General features: G+C 33.0%; 1 protein-coding gene across 3 annotated transcripts in view; it reads left to right on the top strand.

Annotated features, from left to right (window-relative positions):
- The first annotated feature begins 21,217 nt into the window (after window positions 1–21,217).
- dpy (fibrillin-like protein dumpy) overlaps window positions 21,218–26,218 on the top strand; it is a 532,146-nt gene continuing 527,145 nt past the window's right edge. For all 3 annotated transcript variants that reach the window (XM_072531422.1, XM_072531423.1, XM_072531421.1), the window contains exon 1: window positions 21,218–21,371. In XM_072531422.1, coding sequence (XP_072387523.1) covers window positions 21,362–21,371 — 10 coding nt within the window. In that variant the 5' untranslated portion in view covers window positions 21,218–21,361. The remainder of the gene's footprint in view (window positions 21,372–26,218) is intronic.

Raw genomic sequence — 26,218 nt, 5'->3', positions numbered from 1 at the left:
GGCCTTTTATAAGCTGTTCGTACAATTTAGCTATCGAAATAAGAAGGCAAATTGGCCGATATCGTACCTCTTCCTCTTCACCTCTACCTTTCGGTATAAGGACAACCTTAGCTTCTTTCAACATTGTTGGAAACTGCTGTTGTTCAAGCAGTTTGTTTAGCAATCTCAGAAAAACCTGTAGGTATTTTAGTGCGGCGAGTCTTACTGTCTCCGGCATAACTCCATCTATGCCAGGTGCGTTTCGGATCTTCATCCGTCCAATAGCCTTGCCGAGTTCCAACTCAGTGAAAGGTTCCGCATCTATGAAACCAATAACCCTTTCACGCCTATCCTCCACCTGAGGAAAGAGTTCCCGTATTAAACGGAGTCTCTCTACCTCAGGCAGGGGGTAGGGTGTCTTTTTACCCTTCAAATCGGTACAAACAATCTTGAAGCCCTGCACCCAGATATCCCTTTCGAAATCCTGAAGCAGGTTACTCCACCTTTCGTTCTTAGATCTTCTTATCTAATTCCTGTATTCATTCTGCATTCGCTTTATTTCATTTATCCTCTCTTCGAAATCTACTGCTTGTACTCTTCTTAACCTCTTACACCCCCTTCTTACTCTCATGCAGTTTGTCCTCAGATTTTCAAGCTGCTCGTTCCACCAGTATGGTTGTTTTCTTTCATACCTCCTATTTGATCTTACGCAAGCCAACTCCTGTGCATCACTTAGACCCTTAATTAACTAGATCATTATTATATTCATTACCTAGATCATCATTTCTTTAAAGATTATTCGTAGATTGAAACATACCCCTCAATTCGTCCAAGTAAAAAAAAGTGATACTACCGTCACAAAATTAAGGTGTCTAGCATATCGTCCGAATTGTCTTATACAATACAAATTATGTTATGAAGATGACTGAAAACTGTTAGCACAACGACCAGACAAAGAAAAAGCAAACAATGCTCCGCTATTATCATATCCTACTCCACCAATTCTAAATTTCTATTCTAAATTTAATGTTTTGCAGGATTTTAAAAATTTTATATCTAAAGATTTTCGACATTTTTATGAGTCTCTTTCTCATGAGCAAAATTTAATTAAATAGTGAATATTAGTAAGTTTTATAAACTATGACAATTTTGGTTATTTCAACAGTATAATACAGTATTACCCGGATAGATCCAGAATACAACGAACTATTCACAAAAATGTAGCTTTGTCGCTATGTTTGCATAATTCTAACTCTATCCGGGTAATTCTAGTATTATCCGATATTTGCGTTTTAACCGAAACTATATATAGCGAATAATAACTAAAAGATTAAAATTTAGAGGATAAAAAAAGTAGACAAAAAGATATAAATTTAAAATGTTAAATAAGTTTTTTTTTAAGATTTCCGGACTGGAAAATTAATTTTTTGTTAAGATTCATGCATTATGATCCTCTATCAGAGTAATCCAAAGCAGAACTATACAAGTATTGTACTGGCGCATCCTTGGACGGCGCTTGGGCTTTTTAAGAAGAAAGGTTGTGATATGATGTACAAAAATTGTCATGTCATTTGACGCCATTATTAATAAATTTTAAAATTAGCTAAATGAACGTAATTGCGGTGATCTTGAACACATTAAATGCTTTTTGCTCGAGTAAGATGCTGTAATTAAAATAATGGGATGCATTGAATTGCTGATTTTTTTCTATAACGGCTAAGTGACTCACAACACGTGGGGTACAAGTTTTTTTATGTAGTTCCTAATTTAATTGTGTAACCATTTACAATATTGCCTTACGAAGAAACTGGTCCTGTTAATTGTATTGTCGAAGTGATCTAGATAGAGGTTTTTGTTACTAACAGATAAAGAAAAATTAAGAATTCTACAAGAAAAATTCTCAGAAATATTTTGGCCCCAAGCAAACTCAAAAAATATATTTAAAGCAATTATTACATAACTAAAATATTAAAATGGAAATCAAAGAATTCGATATCTCCAAGACCAAAGTATAGATGGAAAGACTACGTCGGCGATGAGATTAAAAAGATGAACAATCTAAACCATTAATTTTAATACTATACCAGGGATTCCCAAACTTATTCGTACCTACTGTGACGAACTTGGGACTTTGTTATTGAAGTTATACTTCTATACGCGTGCTCCACATTGGAAATTTGTATGGGAGTGAATCTGTGAAATCATTACATATGTAAGATAATGAGTAAGAGAGAGACAGAAGATATATTTTCTCTCTCTTCCTCTCTCGAATATAAAAATATTCCTTTTGTATATATATTTAATATTATATATATATATATATATATATATATATATATATATATATATATATATATATATAATAAAATTTATTTATGTGATATGTTTTGTATTATTTATTAAATGTTCATAATTATATTAGTCTTTTGTATTTCAAAATAATAATTTCAATAAATCACTGTATGACCCAGAACTGTCAATTTTGAAATACGTTTGTGTCATGTCCTCGGTAGTATAGTAGTCAGTATCCCAGCCCGTCACGCGGGAGACCGGGGTTCGATTCCCAGTCAAGAAGGAATTTTTTATTAATATTATTACATGGTAAATTAAACACATATGCGTAAGTAGAAAAGTTATGTATATTATTGTCCTTTTTAAATAGTTATGAATATTGTATTTTAATTTGTATTGTATTATTATATTGAATTATGTTGCACTGTATTCTAGTGTATTTTTTTATGTATATTATTGTCATTTTTAAATACTTATGAATATTGCATTTTAATTTGTATTGTATTATTATATTGAATTATGTTGCAGTGTACTGTATTGTATTTTTATATTAATAACAAAATAAATAACGAATTTTACTGCAGAGTATGTGTAAAAAAATTTTTGCATTCAACTCCTTTCATACATATATGAAAATAAAAATATACATTTTCATCAAAATATTGATTCAATCCTTCATTTACTATACTCCTATTACAGGTCAAATGTTGTTTATTAATTGTTAGTAAGTTGTTATTAATTCTGTTTCTCTTTCTGCTATGTCTTACCTATAGCATTACATATGTAATGCTTGTGCAGATTGACTCCCAAATAAATTTGTAACGGCGAATGCGTGTATAGAAGTGTAACTTCTACCGGCAGTCCCACTGGACTGCCATACCCGTTTTTTTTTGGACGCCTCCTTAACCCAACCCCCAATAATACTTACCAATTTTAGTACTAGCCTAGTAACAGAGGGATGTGCTTGCTTTTTTGAGCATATTTATGTTTGATCTTTACTTGTTTTTAATTACTACAACTACAGAAAAGCTCGTTCGCACAAGTACGAAGTCGCACATGGTAATAAAACCATTAATGCTGTAGCATTTGTAAATTTCTTGAAATCTCCTCGTATATCTATTAAATTAAAATCCCCGCATATATGCATTATAATAACGAAGAATTTTTTCCATGTTTCTTAGTTCGTATCTTTTAAGTTAAAATACCCGAAATATATTTCAATTCCTTCTTAGGTCGGCTCGAGTTAATATAAACCATCTTAGAGTTGTTTATTTATTTCGCAGCTGCGTATGTTCCTCGATATTTCTTTGTTCAAACCGCCCGATACTGCGTTTTCAAATTAATAATTTGCGTCTTAATTCTAGTTTATACGTTTTGTTTATACCAAGATTGTGCTAATGAATTTTAAAGATAATTTCATCACTCTTGCTGGAGCTGCGGTCAAGAGTGATAGGCTTCAGCGTTATGTCCAAATTCACGTCGAATTTGTAGTTTTCTTTTTTTTGTCCCTTTTCAGGGAAATCTTCGTCTTGCGTTATGGAAAATAATTTTAGTAGCAAATTAATATGTATGCCGTCTAATTCTACCTGTTCCTGTTTTTTAAGAGGCAGAGTCATAGGTTTTGTGTTCAGTGTCGGCTTCGGCCTCAAATTGTCGGTCCAATTCGCAGTGTGAGATGCAGTCCTTTTGTATTTGATTGTGTCCAGAGAGTTCAACCTCAAATAGATGTAGTTCACCAGAATTTTAGAGTTCAACCCCAGTTATGGTTTCAGAAATTTAATGTGTGATCAAGTGAAATCCAGGTAACTTTTGTTTAAAATTTAAAGTAAAGACAGACATTTTTTTAATAATAATAATTTGCTTTCATACTATAAAAAAGGATTTGTAATAACTAATAAATTGTAAAATTTTAGGGTTTGACTTTAGCTGTCAATTTATTTGTTCAGTTTTTTTTAAATTTAATGTTAACTTATGACAGCTCATTCTATTATTTTTGATATTCATTTGTTTTGTTTAAAAACATCTAAATTTAAAACTCCATGTAATAATAGTTTTGAAAGTTTTTGTAGCAATTCCCCATTGTAAACAGATAGGACACATGTGAGTTTTTCTTTATATTTTTGTACTTGGTAACTATTCATATAGTAATTTTGTATTGTCTTATTTTTATAACTGTTTGTGGTAAGACACAATAAATGTTAAATTTTTATTCTTAACATTTTGTTTATTTTTTTAACTAACCCTTTTTTGAGTTTCATTTGAAAAATATATGTTTTACATTACTAATAATTATTTCGATAGTTACAACTAGCTGTTGTAATGGTTATAATTAGGCACCTCGAAGTGGCGCCCTTTTTAAATTACTAGAGGTGTTTCCTGTTTCTTTTTGTTTTGTTTGTCCCACGAGATTCATGACCTTTTGTTTTATATTTTTGTAGTTGCCCCAATCCGACCCCTTTTTATTTACTTATCCACGACGCCAGCTCTCCTAACAAACGCTGAGTGCCGTTCGCACAAGTAGCGTTTATTTTGCTTGTAATATCTTCGCACCCAGTAATTGATATCCCCAATCTTCTACCCCTTATAATAATACCCCATGTGGTAGGCAAAATATTATCGTCACAATGCAGCAGTACTGATGACACGATGTTCATGAGAAAATGAGCTCCAAAATTAAAACTGTTTGTCCTTGTCATATTGAAGCTTTAGGCTGGAATCTGTCGGTTGTTTTTCTTCCTCTGTTAAAAGTGTCGACAGTGTGGATGACAGGAAAGGATTTGGAAGGAGGTGTTCATAAACATGTGTTGTGTAAACATATTTTTTAAAGATGGATCAAGGATTTCTATCAATTTTTCTTGTAGAATACCTTGTAAAGCAGGAAAACAGTCAATTTCTTGATCTTCCAATTTTCTCTTCAATAAGAGCAACTTCTTCTTCAAAGTAATTTTATCTGCCAACTGCAGGATATCAGTATTGTTTCCCTGTAAAGACCTATTCTTCTTGTAGTACCGTCTCCTATCGGAAGTTGGCTACCATCACAGCAATCTTTACTTTGTTGGCTGCAGCTCTGAACAACTGTATTGAACTGCACCCATACCACTCCCTTAAATTTCGCAACCAGGAAATCCTCCTACGTCCCACATTTTCCTTTCCCGAGATTTTTTCTTGGATTATGAGTCTAAGCAGAGAGTACTTTTCTCCTCTCATTATGTGGCCCAGATATTCCAGGTTTTTCGCTTGTATGGTTTTTATGACTTCGCATTCCTTCCCCATCTTCAGCAGAACATCTTGATTTGTTACTCTTTCTGTCCATGGTATTTTCCACATTCTTCTGTAATACCACATCTCGAATGCCTCAATGTTTTTGATGTTTATCTTTTTCAGTGTCCAGGCTTCCATGCCGTACAACAGAACGGAGAAAACATAGCACCTTAACATTCTCGTTCTTAAGTTTATATTTATGTCCCGGCTGCATAGGAACTTTTTCATTTTGACAAACGATTGTCTCGCTTCTCGATCTCTATTCGCCTCTTGATTTCTCTTGTCTGGTCATTAGTATCAGTGAAGCAAACCCCTAAATATTTGTAGGACGTAACTCTTTCAACTGGCTGATTATTTATGGTTAAATTCACATTGGTGTATAGCTTCTTTGTTACAATCATGAATTTAGTCTTTTTGATGTTCAGTTTTAGACCATACTTTTTGGTATGGTTGTTTATGTTTTCCATCAAAAACTGTAAATTTGCTAGGTTATCTGTTACTATTAGCGTGTCATCAGCATATCGTATATTGTTAATTAACTCTCCGTTAATGTTCATACCAATGTTTTGCTTTAGGAACGCTTCCTGACATTGTTTCGCTATATATATATTGAATAATAGTGGAGAAAGCACACAACCCTGACGCACACCTCGACGAATCTCAATTTCTTCGGTTAACTCATTATCAACTTTGATTTTTGCTGTTTGTCCCCAGTACAACCTGAATATGATATTAATGTCGCGACTGTCGATGTTTTTGCTTCTTAGGATTTCATACAGCTTTTGGTGTCTGACTTTATCGAAGGCCTTCTCAAAATCTATGAAACCTACGTAGAGGTCTTGGTTTACATCCAAACATCTTTGCATTAACACACTCAGACCAAACAAAGCTTCCCGTGTTCCCAGTCCACCTCTGAATCCAAACTGTGTGGCGCTTATGTCCTCTTCTAATTTATTAAATATTCTTTTGTGAATTATTTTTAAAAATACTTTCAGTGTGTGGCTCATCAATGCTATAGTTCTGTGGTCTAAACACTATCTGGCGTTATTCGTCTTCGGGATTGTGACAAAAGTAGAGGAGAGCCATTTCTTTGGTATGATGCCTTGGAAGACCTATTAAGATCATTTAATTTGTTAAATATGTCACAGAGGTGACTTATAAACTTTATAAACTCTAAATTTATAAAGTTTTGCTCATCATCATGTGATTCTGTATGTAGATACGTGTAAAATTCATTTCTTAATTCGTAGACACGTGCGAGTACGTTGCCTTTGGGCAGCCAACGAGAGTTACAATAAGAAATTAAGGAGGTGTGCTCGGCCCCCATTTCTTCACAAAGTTTATGGAAAAGTTTTGATTTCACGGGTCGTGTTTTAATGTAGTTTACCACTTTAATAATCACAACACTTAATCCAGGTGTAACGTTCTTTGCTGCTAAGGCCTATGTATGACACAATGTGTCCATTTTACACTTGGAGCCTTGGATTTGATGGGAGCTTGTAGTCCTCCATACTCTCCTGACGCTCGGGCACTATCCGTACATACTTCTACACAATTATCTCTGTTAATATTATTTTCAGTCATATATGAGTTTAAAATCTCGAACAAATCAGTAGCTTTACAACTTTCACATATTTTTCATAAAAGTTTGGAGAGAGTATCTATTATAAACTTTTTTGCTGACAGGCACTCCATTATTTAGGCATCAGTTTTTAGTTATTTGTGAAGAAGGTGCATGACATCTATGTTATTAGTTTTTTATATTGTCTGTGATGATTATTAGAAGTTATTAAACTACTTTTGTCTGTAAATCTCCTTACTTAAACAAATGATTATATTACATTTACCATTTGCGAGGTAAATTAATTGCAGAAAATGATAAACAGCGGATATCTTGAGGCTGAGTGGCCCAGATCATGCTATAACGTTATTTCTATTATGCCTAATGGGCAGATCTACGTTTAATGCAGTTACGTAAGTACGTAGTGAAAAATCGTTTCTTGTTTGCAGATATTAATAAAGGGGTGAGTTAATTAAAATATCTTATTAATGAATCTAACAAATAAACAAATTTATTGTAGATGAGAAAGAAAATTTTTATCAATAACAATTATAATTTTACAATTTTGACGTGACAACGTCTTAAATTAGGTTGTGGCTCGGAGTCACTCATGAAAAAGTGTAACGAACGCTCACGTCTGTTACGATGAGTCACCGAACGAGAGAGAGGCCCGCCGGACCGGCGAATGCCTTGCGTCTCTCTCCCACTCAAACATGATCGGTCCGCTGCGCGCGCAGCACTAGAGAATTAGGCGCGTTAAATCGGTGCGTGCTTGTGTCTCTGTCTTTCTCGAGCGTTCTTGGCGTTGGAAAACCGAGAAAGCGTCATAATACAAGTTCACACGTGTGGTTAAAGTATCGTCAGCTGTGTCTGTAGTGAAAATGTGGAGTGCTTAGATTCGTCATTTACAACAACTACAACAATAAAGGTAAATAATTGTACACTAATATTTCATTATCGTAAACTATGATTGATTGACTAATTGTTAGATTGACACAAAAGTTGAGAATCTGAGTTTATAGGTTATGTCATACTATTGACAAATGTTGATAGTGTTAAGTAAATTATTAGTTTAAATCACTCTGCAATCTATTTTGCAAACAACTATTGTGCAATTTAATAATATTCATATCAATAAATATTCTACCGAGAAAAATACGTTGTCACGTAAAATCTTCGCCCGTAAAACCGACTTTACAGGCAACCGATTTTTTTTGTGTTTATCTATCATCTTGTTGGTTTTACCGTTGAAATTTGAGTGTGATTGATCTAAAACTAGCTTGCTCCCTATGTAATTTCTGTAAGATTCTTCTCACGATTCTGTTTAGATTATTCTAGATGAGTTTCCCAGAAGATTATAGACAAATAAAAGTAAAATACGTGTCTAAAGTTCTTATATGTTGGATAAATTTCTGTAAGATTTCTGTAAGAGCCACTGGTAGCAAACAATTTCTAATTTAATAAGATCTACCAGGTTTCTACGAGCAAATTCCAAAGAAATCGCTGGTATAAAGAATTCAAAAGCTGTTTTTAACCAACTGGTACCTACAAAATCCCCGGATAGCAATCACTCAAAAGTGGGTTTTAGCTACCTTATAGAAATTTCGAACAACTTTCCACAGATCCCAGATAGATGAGGCAGTAATAATTTGAAAGTAGTCAGTTTAACTGATTGCGTCGTGGTTAGAGTTTTTAACTCTCGCACATTAGTCAGTGTCAGTTTAGTTTTCGATCAAAGGGGTCGACGCATTTCTGGTTTAAGAGTTGTAGACTGTCGCGTATTGAGTATAGCTAGTTATTGTTATATAGCTTATAGTTTAAAAGCTACATGTTTCACAAACGCTCATTGTTAATCAATCAAGTAGATTAATATTGAAGAAAACTTCCGTAATAGTGCTCTCCTGTGATGTTTAACGAGCTTGTGTAAATTGATTGACAGTTTAGATATAAAAACTTTGTGCTAAAACCTTGTAACGAAATATTTTGCCTACCACATAGGGTATTATTATAGGGGGTTGAAAATTGGGGACAGACAAATTATTGGGGTGAAGATAGGATAAGCAAAATAAACGAAACTTATGCGAACGGCTCTCAGGGTTTATTTGGAGTAGCTGGGTCGTGGATAACTGAATGGCAAGGGGGTTGGATTGGGGCAACTACAAAAAAGTGAAACAAAGGGGTGCTTACATGAATCTCCTGGAACAAACAGACAAACAAAACACAAGAGTTCCCTCTAACTATTTGAAAATGGGACGCCGCTTTGAAGAAACTTTTTTTAAAATAAATAGACAAAAATATTCGGAGAAATAAATTAAACATTTATTATTATCTCACCACAACTAGCTACAAATACATATAATGCAAAAATAATTATTATATAAATAGTTACAAAGATTTATATCAAAATAACAAAGAAGAAAAACTTACATATCCTATCCTTTTACAACATCCGTTTACAAGTGGGAGTTGCTACAAAACTTACAAAAAATTGTTATTATGCTATAAACTGTGGCAGAAATAAATTATTACAAATAAAGAAATATCTTTAAAATGAGGGTATTCATATAGGTTAACTTTTTTCTAAAAACAAAACTAACTAATGTCAAAAAAATAAAACTAGCTGTCAGATGTCAATAATTGAAATTTAAAACTAAGAATATTTATGACAGCTATGGCGACGCCCTAACATATGTAATTCTAATTATTACAGTTTCTTTAATTTATGAAAGCAATTATTAATATTATTAAAAAAATGTCTATTTTTACTTTAAAAGTTCAACACAAAAGAGTTACCTGGATTTCATAAAATTTCCTCACTTTACATATTTTCTGAGGTTGGAACTGGAGATTCACTGTTACACAAAAAACTGCATCTAAAGACTGGGACGATGACCAGGGATAGGAAATGTTTCACGGACTCGTGACAGATTAGATATAAAAACTTTGCGCTAAAACCTTGGCTAAATCTTATCTTAGTTGTAAGTTAATCATTAAACTACGTATTGTTTAATGCTTGTGTTCTTATTTTCCACGTTAGTGGGTGGTCCTTCGAATTGGAATTAATTACATTACTTAGTACGCTCTAAATGGTAGTCAGATCGCCGTCCTAATTTGTGCAACAAATCTTTCGTTTATTTTTACCATTATGTGTCATTTGATTTGTCAGGTTGTAAATAACTGTAATCTTTGTTTTTTTGAATTCCTTGGGGCGATTATCACCATGCGGAATTTGTAAAAATAGCTGCCGCAACCACTGACTTTCTTTAGGTCCCACATTTAATAAACGTTCGTTATGTAGTCTATTACATTCGCGATATTTACGTGTTTTTAAATATTTGATAGCGGTTTTAACTTCTTCCTTGTTAATAGTCTGCGAAAGATTGTCTATGTCTTGTGTTTCCCTTTTAACAAGTTTCAGTTTTTGTTTAACTCTAATAGTATATGCTACAACAAGAGGCCACGCGGACTATGAAATAGAGGAATTTTACGATGACATTACTTAAGCCCTAAAGGATACAACAGCACAATATACCATAATACTTTGTGACTACAACGCTGAGAAGGTATGAGATAAAGTTTGGGACAAGTTCATTGTGGTGACAGCTATATAAACACGAGTAACTGTACTTATTTTGCTGTTTCACCAAGTTTGTTAGCAGATCCAAGCGTTCCTTCTATAATATCCAAAGTCTAAATTTTTAGTTGAATCTGTTCATTTTTGGTTTCTTTTTTTTAAGCAGTTATAAAATCTCATTAGCTCTTTTTGCATTTTCTTGTTCTTGGAACTTGCTGTATAATCTGTCTTATCCTAATCTATTCTCCTAATCTTCCTAACCTAACTTTAAAATTGGTCACATGTATTTGTTATGTTTATATAACATTATTTCTAAAAATTATACATCCGTACATAGTTTGGTTTTCGAGACGCAGTTGGTACGAGAGAGAGCTCTCTTTAGCATAGAAGTGCTATTTTAACGATGTAGAGATGTGAATACAGTAAAACACGACAAGCTGATGGAGATATTAACAAATATTGGCCTGACAGGGATGTATACTTTCACCCTTGCTGTTTAACATATACTCTGAGGAAATCTTTCAAGAAGCAGTAGAGGATTTTGAAGCCAGAATTCGAATGAACGGAAAATGTATCAATAACATCCGATACGCGGATGACCCGGTGGTATTCGCTAAAAGTTATAAAGCCCTCCAGGAGTTAATGAAAAGAATCACAGAAGTGAGTCAGAGATATCGACTTTCACTGAACATTAAGAAAATAAAATGTATGATGATCTCTAAGCAGGAACAACATATTTTAAGAATCAGTGTGAATGGTCAACCAATAGAAAGAGTATAACATACACCTGCCTTCCTACGAACGTTGTAACGATGTATTTTGCCTAACACACGGGGAATTAATACAAGGGGTAAAAAATTGGGGGAAGAAACTAAAGGGTGGAGATAGGGCAAGCAAAATAAACGAAACATATGCGAACGGCACTCAGGGTTTGTTAGGAGAGCTGGGGTCGTGGATAAGTAAAAGATAAGGGGGTTGGATTGGGGCAACTACAAAAAATGAAATAAACGGTCATGAATCTCTTGAGACAAAATAAAAAGAAACAGGAAACACCTCTAGTAATTTATAGAGAGCGCCACTTCAAGGTGCCTAATTATAACCATTACAACAGCTAGTTGTAACTAGGGAAATAATTATCAGAAATGCAAAACATATCTTTTTCAAATAGAAACTCAAAAAAGGGTTAGTTAAAAAAAATAAACAAATGTTAAGAAACAAAATTTAACATTTATTTTTGTGTCACCACAAACAGTTACACAATAGACAATATAAAAATACTATATTAATAGTCACAATGCAAAAAAAATACAGAAAAAACTTACATGTGTCATCTGTTTCCAAACTCCAGGAGTTGGAGATACTACATAAACTTGCAAATGTTACCGCACAGAGATTAACCTTTTTTTTTAAACAAACAAAACAAATAAATATCAAAAATGCTAAAACGGGCTGTCGTGAATCAACATTAAATTTAAAACAAAACTGAAAAAAATAAAATGACAGCTAAAGTCAAACCATAAAATTTACTACTTTATTACTTAATTATTACAAATCCTTTTAAACTTTAATGAAAGCAATTATTACTTTATTAAAAAAAATGTCTGTCTTTACTTTAAAATTTGATCAAAAAGTTACCCTAATTCACCAAATCACACTTAGAATGTTCTGGAACCATAACTGCAACTAACTGCGGGTAGATCTGGGCTCCACTCTCTATGCAACGAACACACGAACAAATCCATCTCCATACTGCCAAAAAGCCTTGGATAACAACCAGGGAGAAACAAAACGAGGATGGAAACGACGATGCTTCCAATCCTCACTCAAAACATTAACTGAACCATTAACTGCCACAAAACTACTTTTCAATGCTACATATTTCCATAAAAAGGGACCAAAAACAGAAAACCACAAATTCGACGGATGAATTTGGACATGACGCTGGAAATCACCGCTCTTCACCGCGGCTTTAACGAAAGTGACGAAATTATCTCCAAAAATCGATCACATAAGCTAGAATAAACAAAGCACTTTGGGTATAAACAAAACACAACGGAAATTAAGACGTAAATTATTAATTTGAAAACGCAATATCGGGCGGTTTGAACAAAGAAATATCGAAGAATTTGCGCCTGTGACATAAACAAACAATAAAATGATTTATTATCGACGGCGGCGACGTAAAAAGAACGAAAGATTATTTGGGTTTTAAATTGAAAGATACGAACTAAGAAACATTGAAAAAATTCTTTGTTATTATAATGCATACATAAGAGGATTTCAATTTAACACATATACGAGGGGATTTCAATAAATTTACAAATACTACAACGTCAATGAAAATTAAGACCATGTCCTAGAAATAAAATGGAGGATAAAGAAAGCAATATCTGCATTAAAAAAATGTATAAGCAATTTAAATGCTATGATTTATTATTACCCGTAAAAATCAGGTTACTACGATGTTATCTTTCCTATACTGTTGTACGGAGTTGAGTCGTGGACTCTCACAGACGTTACCTGCAAGAAAATTGAGGCTTTTGAAATGTGGCTTTATCGTCGAATCCTGAATATATCCTATACTAACCAGGACGTTTTATTAGGAAGGAAAAAAGGAAAAGACTTGTTCACCACAATAAAAACAGCCAAAATGAAATACCTCGGTCACATCATGAGAAACAGCGAAAGATATGGGTTGCTGCAATTAATTCTACAAGGAAAAGTAGAAGGAAAATGCGGACAAGGAAGAGGAAGGATTTCCTGGCTGAAAACTCTACGTATGTGGTTCAACACAACAACCACAAATCTTTTCAGAGCAGCTGTTTGCAAAATACAGATTGCAATGGTGGTTGCCAACATCCGAAACGGATAGGCACTTCAAGAAGAAGAAGATCCTCATAAACATTAGCCAGAATAAACACTTTAGCCCATTTAGCATTCTTCAGGGTGCAGGTTTGGTATTCTACCACAGGCGTATGCTAGTTTACAACCTAAGTTTTTTAAATATGTATGTATATATAATCTAATACAGCAAGACCAAGTTTAGGAAGAAAATATGGTAGTATATGATGAAGTTTTATCATTTTTGATGGCATTTTTATAATAAAAAGAATGTTCGCATATTTTTTGATAGTAAAATGTTCATTTAAATCGAACAGTTGTAGTTGAAAAATAAACGTACCTTAAACGATCTGAACAACAACCAACAACATCTAAATATAAACACTTCGGGTCGTGAGTGTAATTTTCAAACAATTTGATCGTTTTAAAATTGATCTCTCACGTAAATTGTTCCATTTCCATTCCACTTTTCGATATATTAGTCCGTTCATGCAAAGCAAATTTCGAATAACTGTAACATTCAACTGTATTTCGTTTCCTCAGGTGCAGTTCATTAAACAAAATCGCTTCAATCTGTTTTGTTGGTTTATCGTCTATCATTTAAAAGTAAATATGAAGAATACCAATTTGGTTGTTAACGTTGTAACGAGTTTATTCGTTCAACGAGGAGATCGAGGAAAAGATAGCTAGATAGATTTTAGATACGAGTTTTCTTTTTCAATTTTATTGAGTCGATCAAAAAAAACCTAAAATAAAGTTTCTCCCAGAAAAACCGAAATGTACCTGTAAAATCAAAGTGTAGTAGTTTTTTCTCAGTTTAAATTATATATCAGTTGCTGGGAGTGATTTATCGATAGACAATATTTACTAATAGATACAACACATATTTTACAATGACTACTTTATGTTGTATTATCATTATCTTTTTTGGCATTAAGGAGATTTCCATGCAGTCAGCCAGAATAAATATGAGGCCCCTAGAAGTATAGGGGTATAAGTGAAATTTTTGTAAATATTGAGAAAACTGCATCGCTGAACTGGAAATCTTTCATTCTATGAGGAGGTAAAGAGATTTAAGCGATAAGTCTAACAGATGCTGCTTTCTAGCAGCAAGTTCAAGTCAATGAGTAGAAAGAGAAGAGATGTAAGTGCACTTGTACCCCTTTTCCACTGTATCAGACTGTTAGTTGAGTTTGTTATCATTGGATTGGATGGGTAGTGGTACAGGTCTTCTAAAGCAATAAAATCTCCCACTGTTGATCAGTTGGTGTTGAGTAATGCTTTGACATTTTAATTTTATGCTTTTCCCATTGACTGTGGGTTCAACTGAACTATTGGTATTATACCCCATGTATACACGTTGTTTTAAATTTTGATTTTTTATTTTTTAGTTATTTCAATTTCATAGTCTAATTTCTTCTTTTCTACAGTATTGGTAGTGCTTGGTAGACCTTTTTATTGTAGTCAATCACCCACTATCTAATAAATTGTTTAGTCTATTTTTTACATTCATACTCTATGTCCACTTCAGTTCTCCCCAAACTAACACCCAAATTATTACTGACAGGTTTGAGTGTGAGATCTGGATTATGCAATCTATATAAAGTGTTTGGGAAATAATTACTATTTAAATGGGAATAAGCCACAATTAAAGGTTAAAGTACGTTTATTGACGTTTCAATTTCCACTTCGGAAATCGTTCTCAAAATACAAACAACTAATGTTTGTATTTTGTTATTAATATTATTTTGGAAATTATGTCGCCAGCACACAAACCGCTGTAAAGTATCATATTTCAGTGACCATTAAGTGAGATTATCACCATTCAAAAGCGCCATGCAAGAGCGCTGATTAATGGGGGAGCACTTGTCCCATAGACCACCTACGAACGACCTGAGGATTTTTCTGACCATCTCAAGACACACTCTCTATCGAGCGTACAGTAATCATCTTGAGTTTATCAGTTTAAGTAAGTCTAAAACGTTATACAGTAGACTCCCTCTATAACGAGAACTGAAATGACAGACTAATTACCTCGTTATAAGCCGATCTCGTTATATAAGACAGACTGTGCATACATATGAATCTGTAGTTTTCTAAACCATTAACTTCCTATAGTGAAGCCATTCGGAGCAATATAAGATGCTAATAAATATTGTTTGAATGGCGTTTTTGAAAAAAAGTTATTTACTTTTATTGTCAATGAAATATATTAAAACATAAAAGAGTTGTTTACTTTTATTATCAATGATATACGTTAAAACAAAAAATCTGTACTTATATTTTTTTCCAACTACATAATGTACAAAGCGTATTTTCAAGGATAACATAAACTACTGTTTCATTCTGAAACACTGGTCCAGTATCATTCTATCATATTTTCTAAAGATGTGAAACAGTTCTATTTATTCATTGTAAAGAAGTTTATTGCGGGCTGCAGTTAAGTTTATTGAGGGGCTGTTTGAAAAGGTATTTATTTATAGCCACGACCCGACCAAAAACGTAAAAAACACGTTTTTGGATCTTATTTTCTCTCGTTATAACCAAATTTGCCTCGCTATAGACGGTTATAGTTCAATAGAAATTTCACGGGACATCTAATGTATCTCGTTATAAGCGAAACCTCGTAATAACCGTGTTCGTTATAGAGGGAGTATACTGTAATACAAAAAAAATTTATCAACCATTAACTTCGAGTTTTTTCGAAGTAAATTAATTTTCCTTCAGTTGAAAAATCGTTTCTTGCCTTTTTCAGAGACCCCTGAAGATGCTCTAGGAGCGAAAGTACTTGGGCAAGATTTAATAAAAACTGTGCTCGATATCTGCCTTCTATTTGATTAAAGTTCATTTATTCGACCATTCAACCTTATATTACGTTAATAAAATATTTGTTTCCCTCTCTTCTTCTCATCTTGCTGTTTTATCTTCCATTTTTGGACATAGGCCTCTCCCAACTCCTTCGATTTCTGTCCTGAACAACATACTTCCAATTTGCTTCGGCTATTTTTTTATAGTCATCTATCCATCTCATGTCTCAAATGTTGTATTGCGACGTTCCAACGTTGGTCTTTCTGTCTAGCAGTGTAGCATGCGTAGCTTCATTTAATTTTGGCAATTTTGGCAGTTGTTCATCTTTCTATCTAATAGTCGTTTACGCAACATTGCCCTTTTTATTGCCCTTTCCGTTATAGTTACTTCAAATAGAAAGATATAAACAAATGCAATTGGGGAAACCAACATCGTTTTTAGTTTAATTACAATACTAAAATTTTCATATTTGCGAACTGTTGACAAATTATTTTGATTAAATAATAATATGAGCAGATTTAAATTAGTATTTTCTTCTTGTACATTTCCTAGTGGTAAATGCTTGTTACAGTTACCCAACAAAATTACTTAGTTATTATTAAAATAAGAAAAATGTATATCCACTCGATACTTTTTACGCCTTCATAGTTATTAAAAATAGCAAAATAAAATAAAATCACAGTAAAAGACCGTTACACTGTAAAACTCCATTAGCAAGTGAAGCGTTAGGCCTCGGCTCTTGTTGATTTACTATCGCAGAACATCCTTTAATTTTCTCTCTTTCGTTAAGAGATTTACTTCTTGTAATTCTCTTTAACTCATAGATGCCGAAGTCATGGTCCATGCATCTAGAGCTCGCTGACCATAACAAGAGAATATAAGCCAGTTGCAGAAATAGTTGACTATCGCCTTAGCTACACTAACAAAAATATTAGAAAAATTATTCACTCGATTGTTCGAAAGCTCATTTAGTTTCCCAAAAAAATTAAATGTTTATTATTGGATTTTCTATATAGGGTGCGGTAATGAAAATAAAACAGAACGAATGTGTTTAAGACATACAATGCCGGCAAAACAATCTTTACACAGTGAATAAAACGCATAAATCAGGATAATTCTTCTTAATCTTCTTCACTGGCTTTACAACTCGGGGTAAGTCTTCGCCGCATCCACTATTGCCCTCCATCCTCTATGATCTTGCGCTTCTATTTCCCATTGTTGTACCCCCATTCTAGACATCAACATCATCCTTCCATCTTTTTCTCGGTCGGCCTACTGATCTTCTAATCAGGATAATTGTTATTTAAATTTTACACATTAATACTTTGTCATATCACCCTTGTAGTCGATGACAAGTTGGATTCTCTTGGGCATGGATTGAGCAAGGTCCAAGAAATATTCTTCTTCCATGGTCACCCACAACCTCTTTAACTCCTCTTTCGGCTGATTTATGTTGCTCAGTCGACACTCTTGAACCTTATTTCAAAATCATTATATTCCAGATTCCATCCAAATCCTCGATGGGATTAAGGTCGGGCGAGTTACGTGGCCCTTCCAATACGTTGATATTGTGATCATTTAAGAATTTTGACACTGTCTTGGCTTTGTGAGCAGGGGCACCATCGTGCATAAAGGAGTCACATATATTAATTTCCCACAAGTTCAATAAATGTGACTAGAACAGTCACATATTTGCTTGCCCTCATTGTAACATTCTTTGCCAAGAAATACAACCGTGCTCTTTTAAGAAATACAACTTTTTTTCATTGTTCAGGTACCCAATGCTGATACCTTTTACAAAAATCTAATCTTTTTTCTTCATTGCTTTTGTAAGCAAGGGCTTCTTTGCAGCACGTCGACTTCGTAATGCTAGATCTTTCTGAAGCCGGTGACGAATCGTTCTTGTTGAAACGTTCTGAAGGAGATCAGGATGTTTATTTTTAGGTTCTGTGGCTGTTATAGAATGGTTCAACATTACTTTACGCCTGATACTGGTGTCAGTCCTATACTTTGTCTTAAAGTTACTAGTATGTACAGGGTAAGATATGCAATGCTAACCCTATGAGAATTTCGCCACGACGTTGCCAGTTTTATGCAGTGAGCGATCTCTATTGTCTATCTTTCAAAATAAACGGAATAAACCAGAAGTTCTCAACAAGTTCTCACGTACAATTTTATGTAATTTACAAATATCGTTTGCTAATAATTTTATATAATAAAATAACATTTGTTTCTAATAGTAACTTATCAACTTTTATCTTTTATTAGTAGCAGTAGTATAATAAAATGTGCAATAAATAAACATTTGTTTCAAAGTTTTAAATAATTCCGGTAATTTCTACTAACTGCCAAATTTAAAATGTTATTTATGTCCCTGCGGTGCTATTACTGCCATAATGTGTAAGGAATTTGTAATTTTGGTTGATATCAACTGCAAATACTTTCTTCTAAGTTATTCAGTAATTAAGAAGCAAATAGAGTAATTCTTATACAGAATATGTTTAAAAGCTTGATACATCCAGGGCCTTAATAAGTCTTTATTTATTCTTTGGAGCGCTTAAACATATTCGAGTTACGATTATTTGTACCATCTTGGATATACTGTTACTATTTTGTTATTGCTATTATTTGTTGGTGGCTGTTGTTGTGATTTGCTGTTGGCAATTATTGTTATTTTCTGTTCTTGGCTATTGTTATATTTGACGCCGAATTTTTACCACAAAATGGAGGAAATTGTTCAATGGAAACGTGGAAAAGCTCTGAAACTTTCAGAGAAACAGATACTAATGAATATTATTAATTATAATCTTAATCGGGATAACAACGATTCTGTATCGAGTATAATTAGAAAAGTGTCAGAAATTAGTGGTGTTTGCGAAAAGACTCTGTTTCGCACACGACAGGAATATTCATTACCTGCTGGATTACAATCTCTAAAGAGCAGGCCCAAGAAGCGAAAGGTTGGTAATTCTCGTGACAACAAGTACGATGAAAGCGGCAGGGGCCAAATTCGTAGAATAGTTCATAAATTTTTTCGTGACAACATACTACCAACAATAAACACCATATTAGCTATTGTAAATGTCGAAGAAACTTTGCCCAACTTTTTACGGGCCACGCTACATCGCTTGCTGAGTGAAAGAAAACCAAACAGCGGAGATAAAATGATAAGTTAGACTGGCATGGGTGGCATTTGGCAAACTAAGCTACATTCTTAAAAACAAAAGATATCCACAGCATCTTAAGACCAAAGTATACAATCAATGCACACTCTTGGACAAACGTGGACATTTACAAAAGCAAACATGGACAAAATTATAAAAACCCAAAGAGTAATGGAAAGACAAATGTTGCACGTAAGACTAATGGATAAAAAGAGAAACGAGTGGAAAAGAGAGAAAACAAAAGTGAGGGATGTTAGAGAAGAAGTTGCAAAATTAAAATGGAGATATGCCGGACACAATATAAGACAAAAAGAAGACCGATGGAACAAAATTCTTATAAGTTGGAGACCGTGGAAATATAAACGAAGCAGAGGAAGGCCCCAAATGAGATGGGCAGATGATATCAAGAAGCACGTGGGCTCTGGGTGGATGACTGTAGCGAGAGACAGAGAAGAATGAAAAAGGATTGGGGAGGTCTATGTCAAAAGATGGACCGAAGAACGCTAATTAGATAGATAGATATAAATAGAATAAAATTCAATAACTTTTTTATGGAAAAAATTTATTGTTTCGGGATTTTTCTTTTTTTCCGGAGTTAAAAGGAGATTAGTTCTTATTATTTTCTCGAGAGACCCCAGTTACAAAATTAATATTCTTTGTGGCATAGATATTGCAATTTTTTTTAGCGCGTATCAATTTGAAATTTCATTCTAAAAAAAAATCGGAGTTCAGAAAGTTCTCTCTGTCACTTTAAGTTAGCGGTATTTTACGAGTAAGTACTGCTAAATACCTCTTGAGTCTATAAACTATTTGGTCGATCTAACTGATATTTAGCACACTTTAATAACCCACGAATTTCTATAATCTCAAGTAGATATATTATGTCATTATGCATAAAACAACATTAACATTTAGAAATTATTGAAAAATAACCGTTTTTAATTATCTTCGTCAATTGTTTTTGTATTTTAATTTTAAAATCGCCAAATGCAAATCAAAGAACTTTTTAAGATCTACTACTTTTATTTAAATCGTTTTTCTGCAAAATGGGTAAGAAATGTTTTATATACAAAAAAAATTATTATTTCAATTTTTATGATTATTAAAAAAACTAAATTAGCTGTATATCTTCACTGATTTGATCAGCTGTTCCTCATATACCTTTTAGACGCTTCAAAAACCTTTATAAGATTTTTTCGTGAAATCAAAGATTTTTCACATATTGACTGGGATAAAATATGTAAATGAAGCAAAGCAACTTTGAAACTGATTATCAGGAATATTTCGTGATGAAGTCATAAATTTCCAGTTGTTAACTGTTGTGTGAGCTTGTAGTAGATTATAAAAATATTTTAACAAATAGATTAATTAAAAATTCTGTTTTACGACCGTATAAATGTAATGCTGACATCCGAAAGATCGTAAAACGAAGATGTTATCAGAAGACAACCATTCTAAGGTCACTTTTAATTGTGCCTATCTAAAAATAGCAAACTCTTGATTTTGTACATCTCACAATTAATTCCTTGAGTTAATCACCTTTCTAATTGCAACATTTAATTATAAAATATTATTTACAAAATATAATCATCACCCCATGCACTTCTTTATTAATTTGTGGTTGGTTAATATAAGCGAGCGATCGATTTGCACGGTGCATTTTTATCAGTGTAGTTGAACAAGCAACTTCGCGGCATTCTCACATAAGCGCGATAGCCAATCCGCGTCAACCTTTCATGGCCACAGAACAAACTCAAGACGTCGATCGCTAAACCTCAAGTCGGACTATTCAGTCTAACTTAAGACTTTATCGTGAGTAGCGCGACCGCCCGAACTCAACACCGTGGAGTGATAGGGCCCCTAGCCCTGGCGACAACTGCCATGGCGACTGGTAAGTCTCTCTTAATCTAAGGACACTAACCAACCCTTTCCTGCTCACCCTCCGATCCTTCTTCGCGCTCGGACCAACAGTGACAGTGCCCTTCGCGGGAGTGATCTTAAGGACTTTGAGTGATGTGCTTTGTGCGGACGAATTCGTCCTGCAGGATATCTCGCGGAACATCTGTTTGCGGAGGTCCTCATTGACAGTGCGATAGTGGTGGTCCGAGCTGAAGTATCCTTGAGTCCTTTCTAACCCGATTTCCTCGTTTTACAAGAATTTTACTAACTTTTGGCGGTTTTATTTAGCGATGAGTAGAGATTTTAATAGGATTAGAACAGAAACCCTACGTTTATTTTAATACCAAAGATATTAATAGTAGAATGGAAAAGAAACTTTTATATTTCGCAAACGCCTGGGAATGCTATTTTATATCTGCAAAATAAATATTTTTTTAGAAAGAAATAAAAATAACAAACGGTTTAAAAACAGTTTTTATATTAATTTAAATATTTAGTTTTTATTTTAAGTTATGTTCTTTTCTAAAATAAAGTTCATTCAACATCTTTTTAAATCGTTATTTTGGTCCAATGTCTCTAGGTGTTCAATACCGTGACTTTTACATTTAATAAAATTTGCCTATCGGTTGTTGTATACCATGCGGTCCATATGTATGGAGTAAATTCATTTTTAGCCTCATTATGAACTACATATGTGAAAAAACTTGAAACAGGTTGATTTTTATTCTTAAATTGCCAATTTACAGTATGAAAATATTATACCCCTCCAGCACCACCGTTGAATTATAAGCACCTCCTCGAAAATTTTAAATAACAAAGGGGGTCGTGTGGTACCTTGTTAGAAAGGGATTTTAGTCCTCTATTCAGCACTGTAAAGTTTTTTAGGTTTGGTGCAATCATAAAGATTAGCAATCATATGAGAAAATTGATTTTTAAGATGTAAAATTTTGATAATGTCTTTATCACAAACCTTTAGATTGAATGAAGATAATAATGTCACCTAATACTTAGAATGTATTTTTCAATATACTTTACAATTAAATTAAATGTTCAAAATGACCACCATTCACTTCTTGACAATAACCGAGGCGATTTTGGAATTCTCGTACATTTTGTACGACCTCGATGATTATTTTGTTAACTTCTTCCGTTATCCTAATTTTTAAATTAGCAATAATGTTTGGTCTATTAAAATATACTTTAGATTTTAAATAACCCAATAAGAAGTAATCGAGAGGAGTCAAATCGGGGGATATAGCCGGCTATTCGATCGTTCCACGTCTTCCAATCCACCAATTGGGAAAAACCTCGTTTAAATAATTTCTAACTATACGTGCAAAATGCGGTGGAGCTCCGTCTTGTTGGTAGTAAATAGATCGATCTATCTCGTTTGGATGATTAACATCAGAAAAAAATCTTCGTAATGTAGGCACTAAAAAGTTAATAAAAAAATCTAGATAAACCTCACCATCAACTCTGCCCTCAAAAAAATAGGGACCAATAATTTTATTGTTAATGATACCAGCCCAAACGTTAACTTTTTTAGGATATTGCGCGTGAGCCTCACACACCCAGTGAGGATTTTCTCTGCTCCAATATCTACAGTTCTATGTGTTAACGGTTCTGTTTAAATGAAACGTCTCTTCATCAGAAAAAACTATTTTGTTAATGAACTGCAAATCTGCGTTCATTCTGTCCATCATCATTACACAGAATTCTTGCCTTATATCAGGATATTCTTCATTTAACTCCTGAACCAACTGAACTTTGTAAGGGTGGTATTTTTCGGTATGCAAAACTCTCAAAATAGATGATTTACTTACATCATGGACGGCGGCAAGTTCTCGAGTTGTCTTATGCGGATTTCCCTCAATCTCTAGAAGTACATCTAAGTTTTTTTCATCAGTAAATTTAACATTTCTACCTGGTTTTTTAATATTTTTTACATGCCCAATATAACGAAACTTCTTTTCAATTTCGCTAACTGTAGACTGCGAAACTTGTTGACCTGGGTATCTAGGTATTATTATTTCACAAACCTCCTTTTGAGTTCATGTTTTATTAAAACAACCAATCATAATTAAAATATCTATTCTTTGAGTCTCGGAGAAATGAGCCAATTAAAATTAAATTTAATACGCGCACAAATATTATACTGACGTCTTTTAGTAGCTTTTTGACTAATAGAAAATGAAAATAGAATACCTGAGTATTTCTAAAGAATATTTTAATAGACCAGGCAATATTGCTAATTTAAAAGTTAGAATAACGGAAGTAATTAACAAAATAACCCCCCAGGTAACAAATGATGTACGTTTCTCAGTTATGATTGCACAAACCCAAAAAACTTTATATTGCTGAACAGAGGACTAAAATCCCCTTCGAACAAGGTACCACACAATCCCCTTTGTTATTTAAAATTTCCAAGGAGGTGCTTATATTTCAAAGAGGGTACTGAAGGAGGATAATATTTTAATAGTGTAAATTATCAATTTAAGAATAAAAATCGACTTGTTTCAGAATTTTTTGACATACTACATAATAACGCTAAAAATGAATTTATTCCATACATATGGACCGCACGGTATATGTGCCCTATATTATGTCTTTGTTTTCATTGTAAATATCTTGGTTTTTCCAAAAATCTATCAAACATTTTCTTGATATTAGCTTTTGATCACCATCCAATTTTAATGTATACCGGTGAAGGAAAAGTATCAATATAGATTGTTATATTCTTGTTTATGTTTTTGTTTATCTTTCCAGAGTTTTTACTACTTTAAACGTTTAGTTATGTTTGTACATATCACGTTCAAATACCAATTTCCTAAACTTTTTGCACAGAAAACTCCACATTTGATATCTTTAATTTCTACAATCACCATAAAGAAAAATTGAAGTAATTTTATTCTGTTGAGCAGTTATTTGTTGTTTCACAATAACATTTATTGCTTTAATTTTTATTGCAATCAAAGTCCACAAGCTGTGTTATTGATTCAATAATAAAATCGTCGCAACTTTTTTTATTCATTATGTATTATTCACTCTTCGCTTCTTTATTATATCGTTTAGTTTTCTTTCATTGCCGCCATTATGATCTATTTCCATTCTTAAATATTTAAACAATTCTACTTGTTCTATTTCATGAATATCAACGGTTTGATAAGGCTTTGATCTCTTCCTTGCTTCTCGCCTTCATAAATTGTAAAAAATTCTGATCTTATATTTTCTGACACACTGTTTTGTCATTGTATAAAGAGTTTGTATGTTTCTTATACGTTTATTGTTATTATTTCTATTACATAGACATTTCCAAATTTTAGATCTAGGTAATCTACCAAAAAAGCCTTATTTGTATATACAAATCCCAGATATAGCTATAGATTTTTTACTATGGTAGTAATTTTCCCTATAGTGCATACATGATCCATTAAGTCATTTGTGACCCCCATGGATCCTATTCAAGGGGTAATCGTTACAATATTTGTTATCTCCTTTTCTTCCCTTGTCAATTATGTTTTTCAGACTTTTATTTTCCTGTTTTATTCTGTTCTCTTTTTTCATGTCATCGTTAATAAAAATTTTATTTTCCTGGATATTCCGCAATTTATTTTTATTCATCATGATTTTTTAATCTTACTATATTTGGCCAATTCCAATTAACACGTTTTTCTTTTTATTTTTTTACAGTTTTTATTTTCGGGTCTATTTTAACTGTTCTTTTTACGTTAAATCTAAATAAAATTAGTTGAAAATATTATACATGAAAAATATTCTACATGAAAAATAAAGTTTTCTGCATAATTTTTTTCCTTTTCCACATGACCAGTTTTTATCGCTTACCATTACCCAGATATTTATACAAAATTTATCAAAAATTTTGAAAACCGTCGTAGTCAAAAATAATTCGAAGATCAATTATATATTTTGAAACTCAATAATTTTATTCACCATTTACTTAGTAAAGGTTTTAATGCAAGTTTTGAAAAATTAGACAAAGACGTCCAGGTTTAAATCACCGTTTAAGAAGTTATTCTAAGGAATTGGTTAAAATAACAAGCAAAAAGTAAACTAAAGAAACAAGATATCCCCAGAATCTAAAAACAAAGCCAATCTGGGAAAATATTCTGGGACTATGTAATTATAGCAAACACAGAAAAATCTATGGAAAGATTTCTTCTTTACAGAAAAAGTGTTTAATCTTTATATTTTAAAAATATTTAAATATTATTTTTAAAAAGCCTCGCCAGCGTCTTAAGGTCGCCCAATGCTTCTTTGCCACATTGTCGATTTATCTGGAGATATTGTTGTTATGATTAACCATTCTATTCTTTTCTATTTTCTTTTTTCTCCATTATTTATTATTTTCTACTTGCGCTACTTCTCCTATTTGGGAGTTTGTTATGTTCAAAGATCTTTTGCAATAATTTTGTGATTTTCTCCACTAATGCTAAACCATTACATTTTAGCAGATTTTTAGGTATTTAGTTTGATGCTGGTGACTCTTCCTTACTGACTTCATATCAAAGTTTAAGTCTACGTCTAATATCAAAGTCTAAGTTGGTCGAAAAATAAATGAATTCTCATTAAAACTAAATTTAAGATTTTTCAACTCTGGTTGCAAAATACAAATGGAAAGTTGCTGATCATATAACACAATTTGCTGGACCGAGATGCAAATAGACCGAGAGTTTATCCAATTTCTGCTTGTTTTGTACAACTGCTATTCCCACCGCTACGTAGACATTTTTGGCGGTGTCTTAATTTAATGTTTGTAGATTTATTTTACTCTTTCATATTCTCAATCCAAGAAAACATGGGCAGATTACTTTCGATCTC

The sequence above is a fragment of the Diabrotica undecimpunctata genome, chromosome 5, assembly GCF_040954645.1.
Source record: "Diabrotica undecimpunctata isolate CICGRU chromosome 5, icDiaUnde3, whole genome shotgun sequence".
Taxonomy (NCBI): domain Eukaryota; kingdom Metazoa; phylum Arthropoda; class Insecta; order Coleoptera; family Chrysomelidae; genus Diabrotica; species Diabrotica undecimpunctata.
Note: the sequence above shows the minus strand (reverse complement) of the source record. Positions and strands in the feature narration are given on the sequence as shown.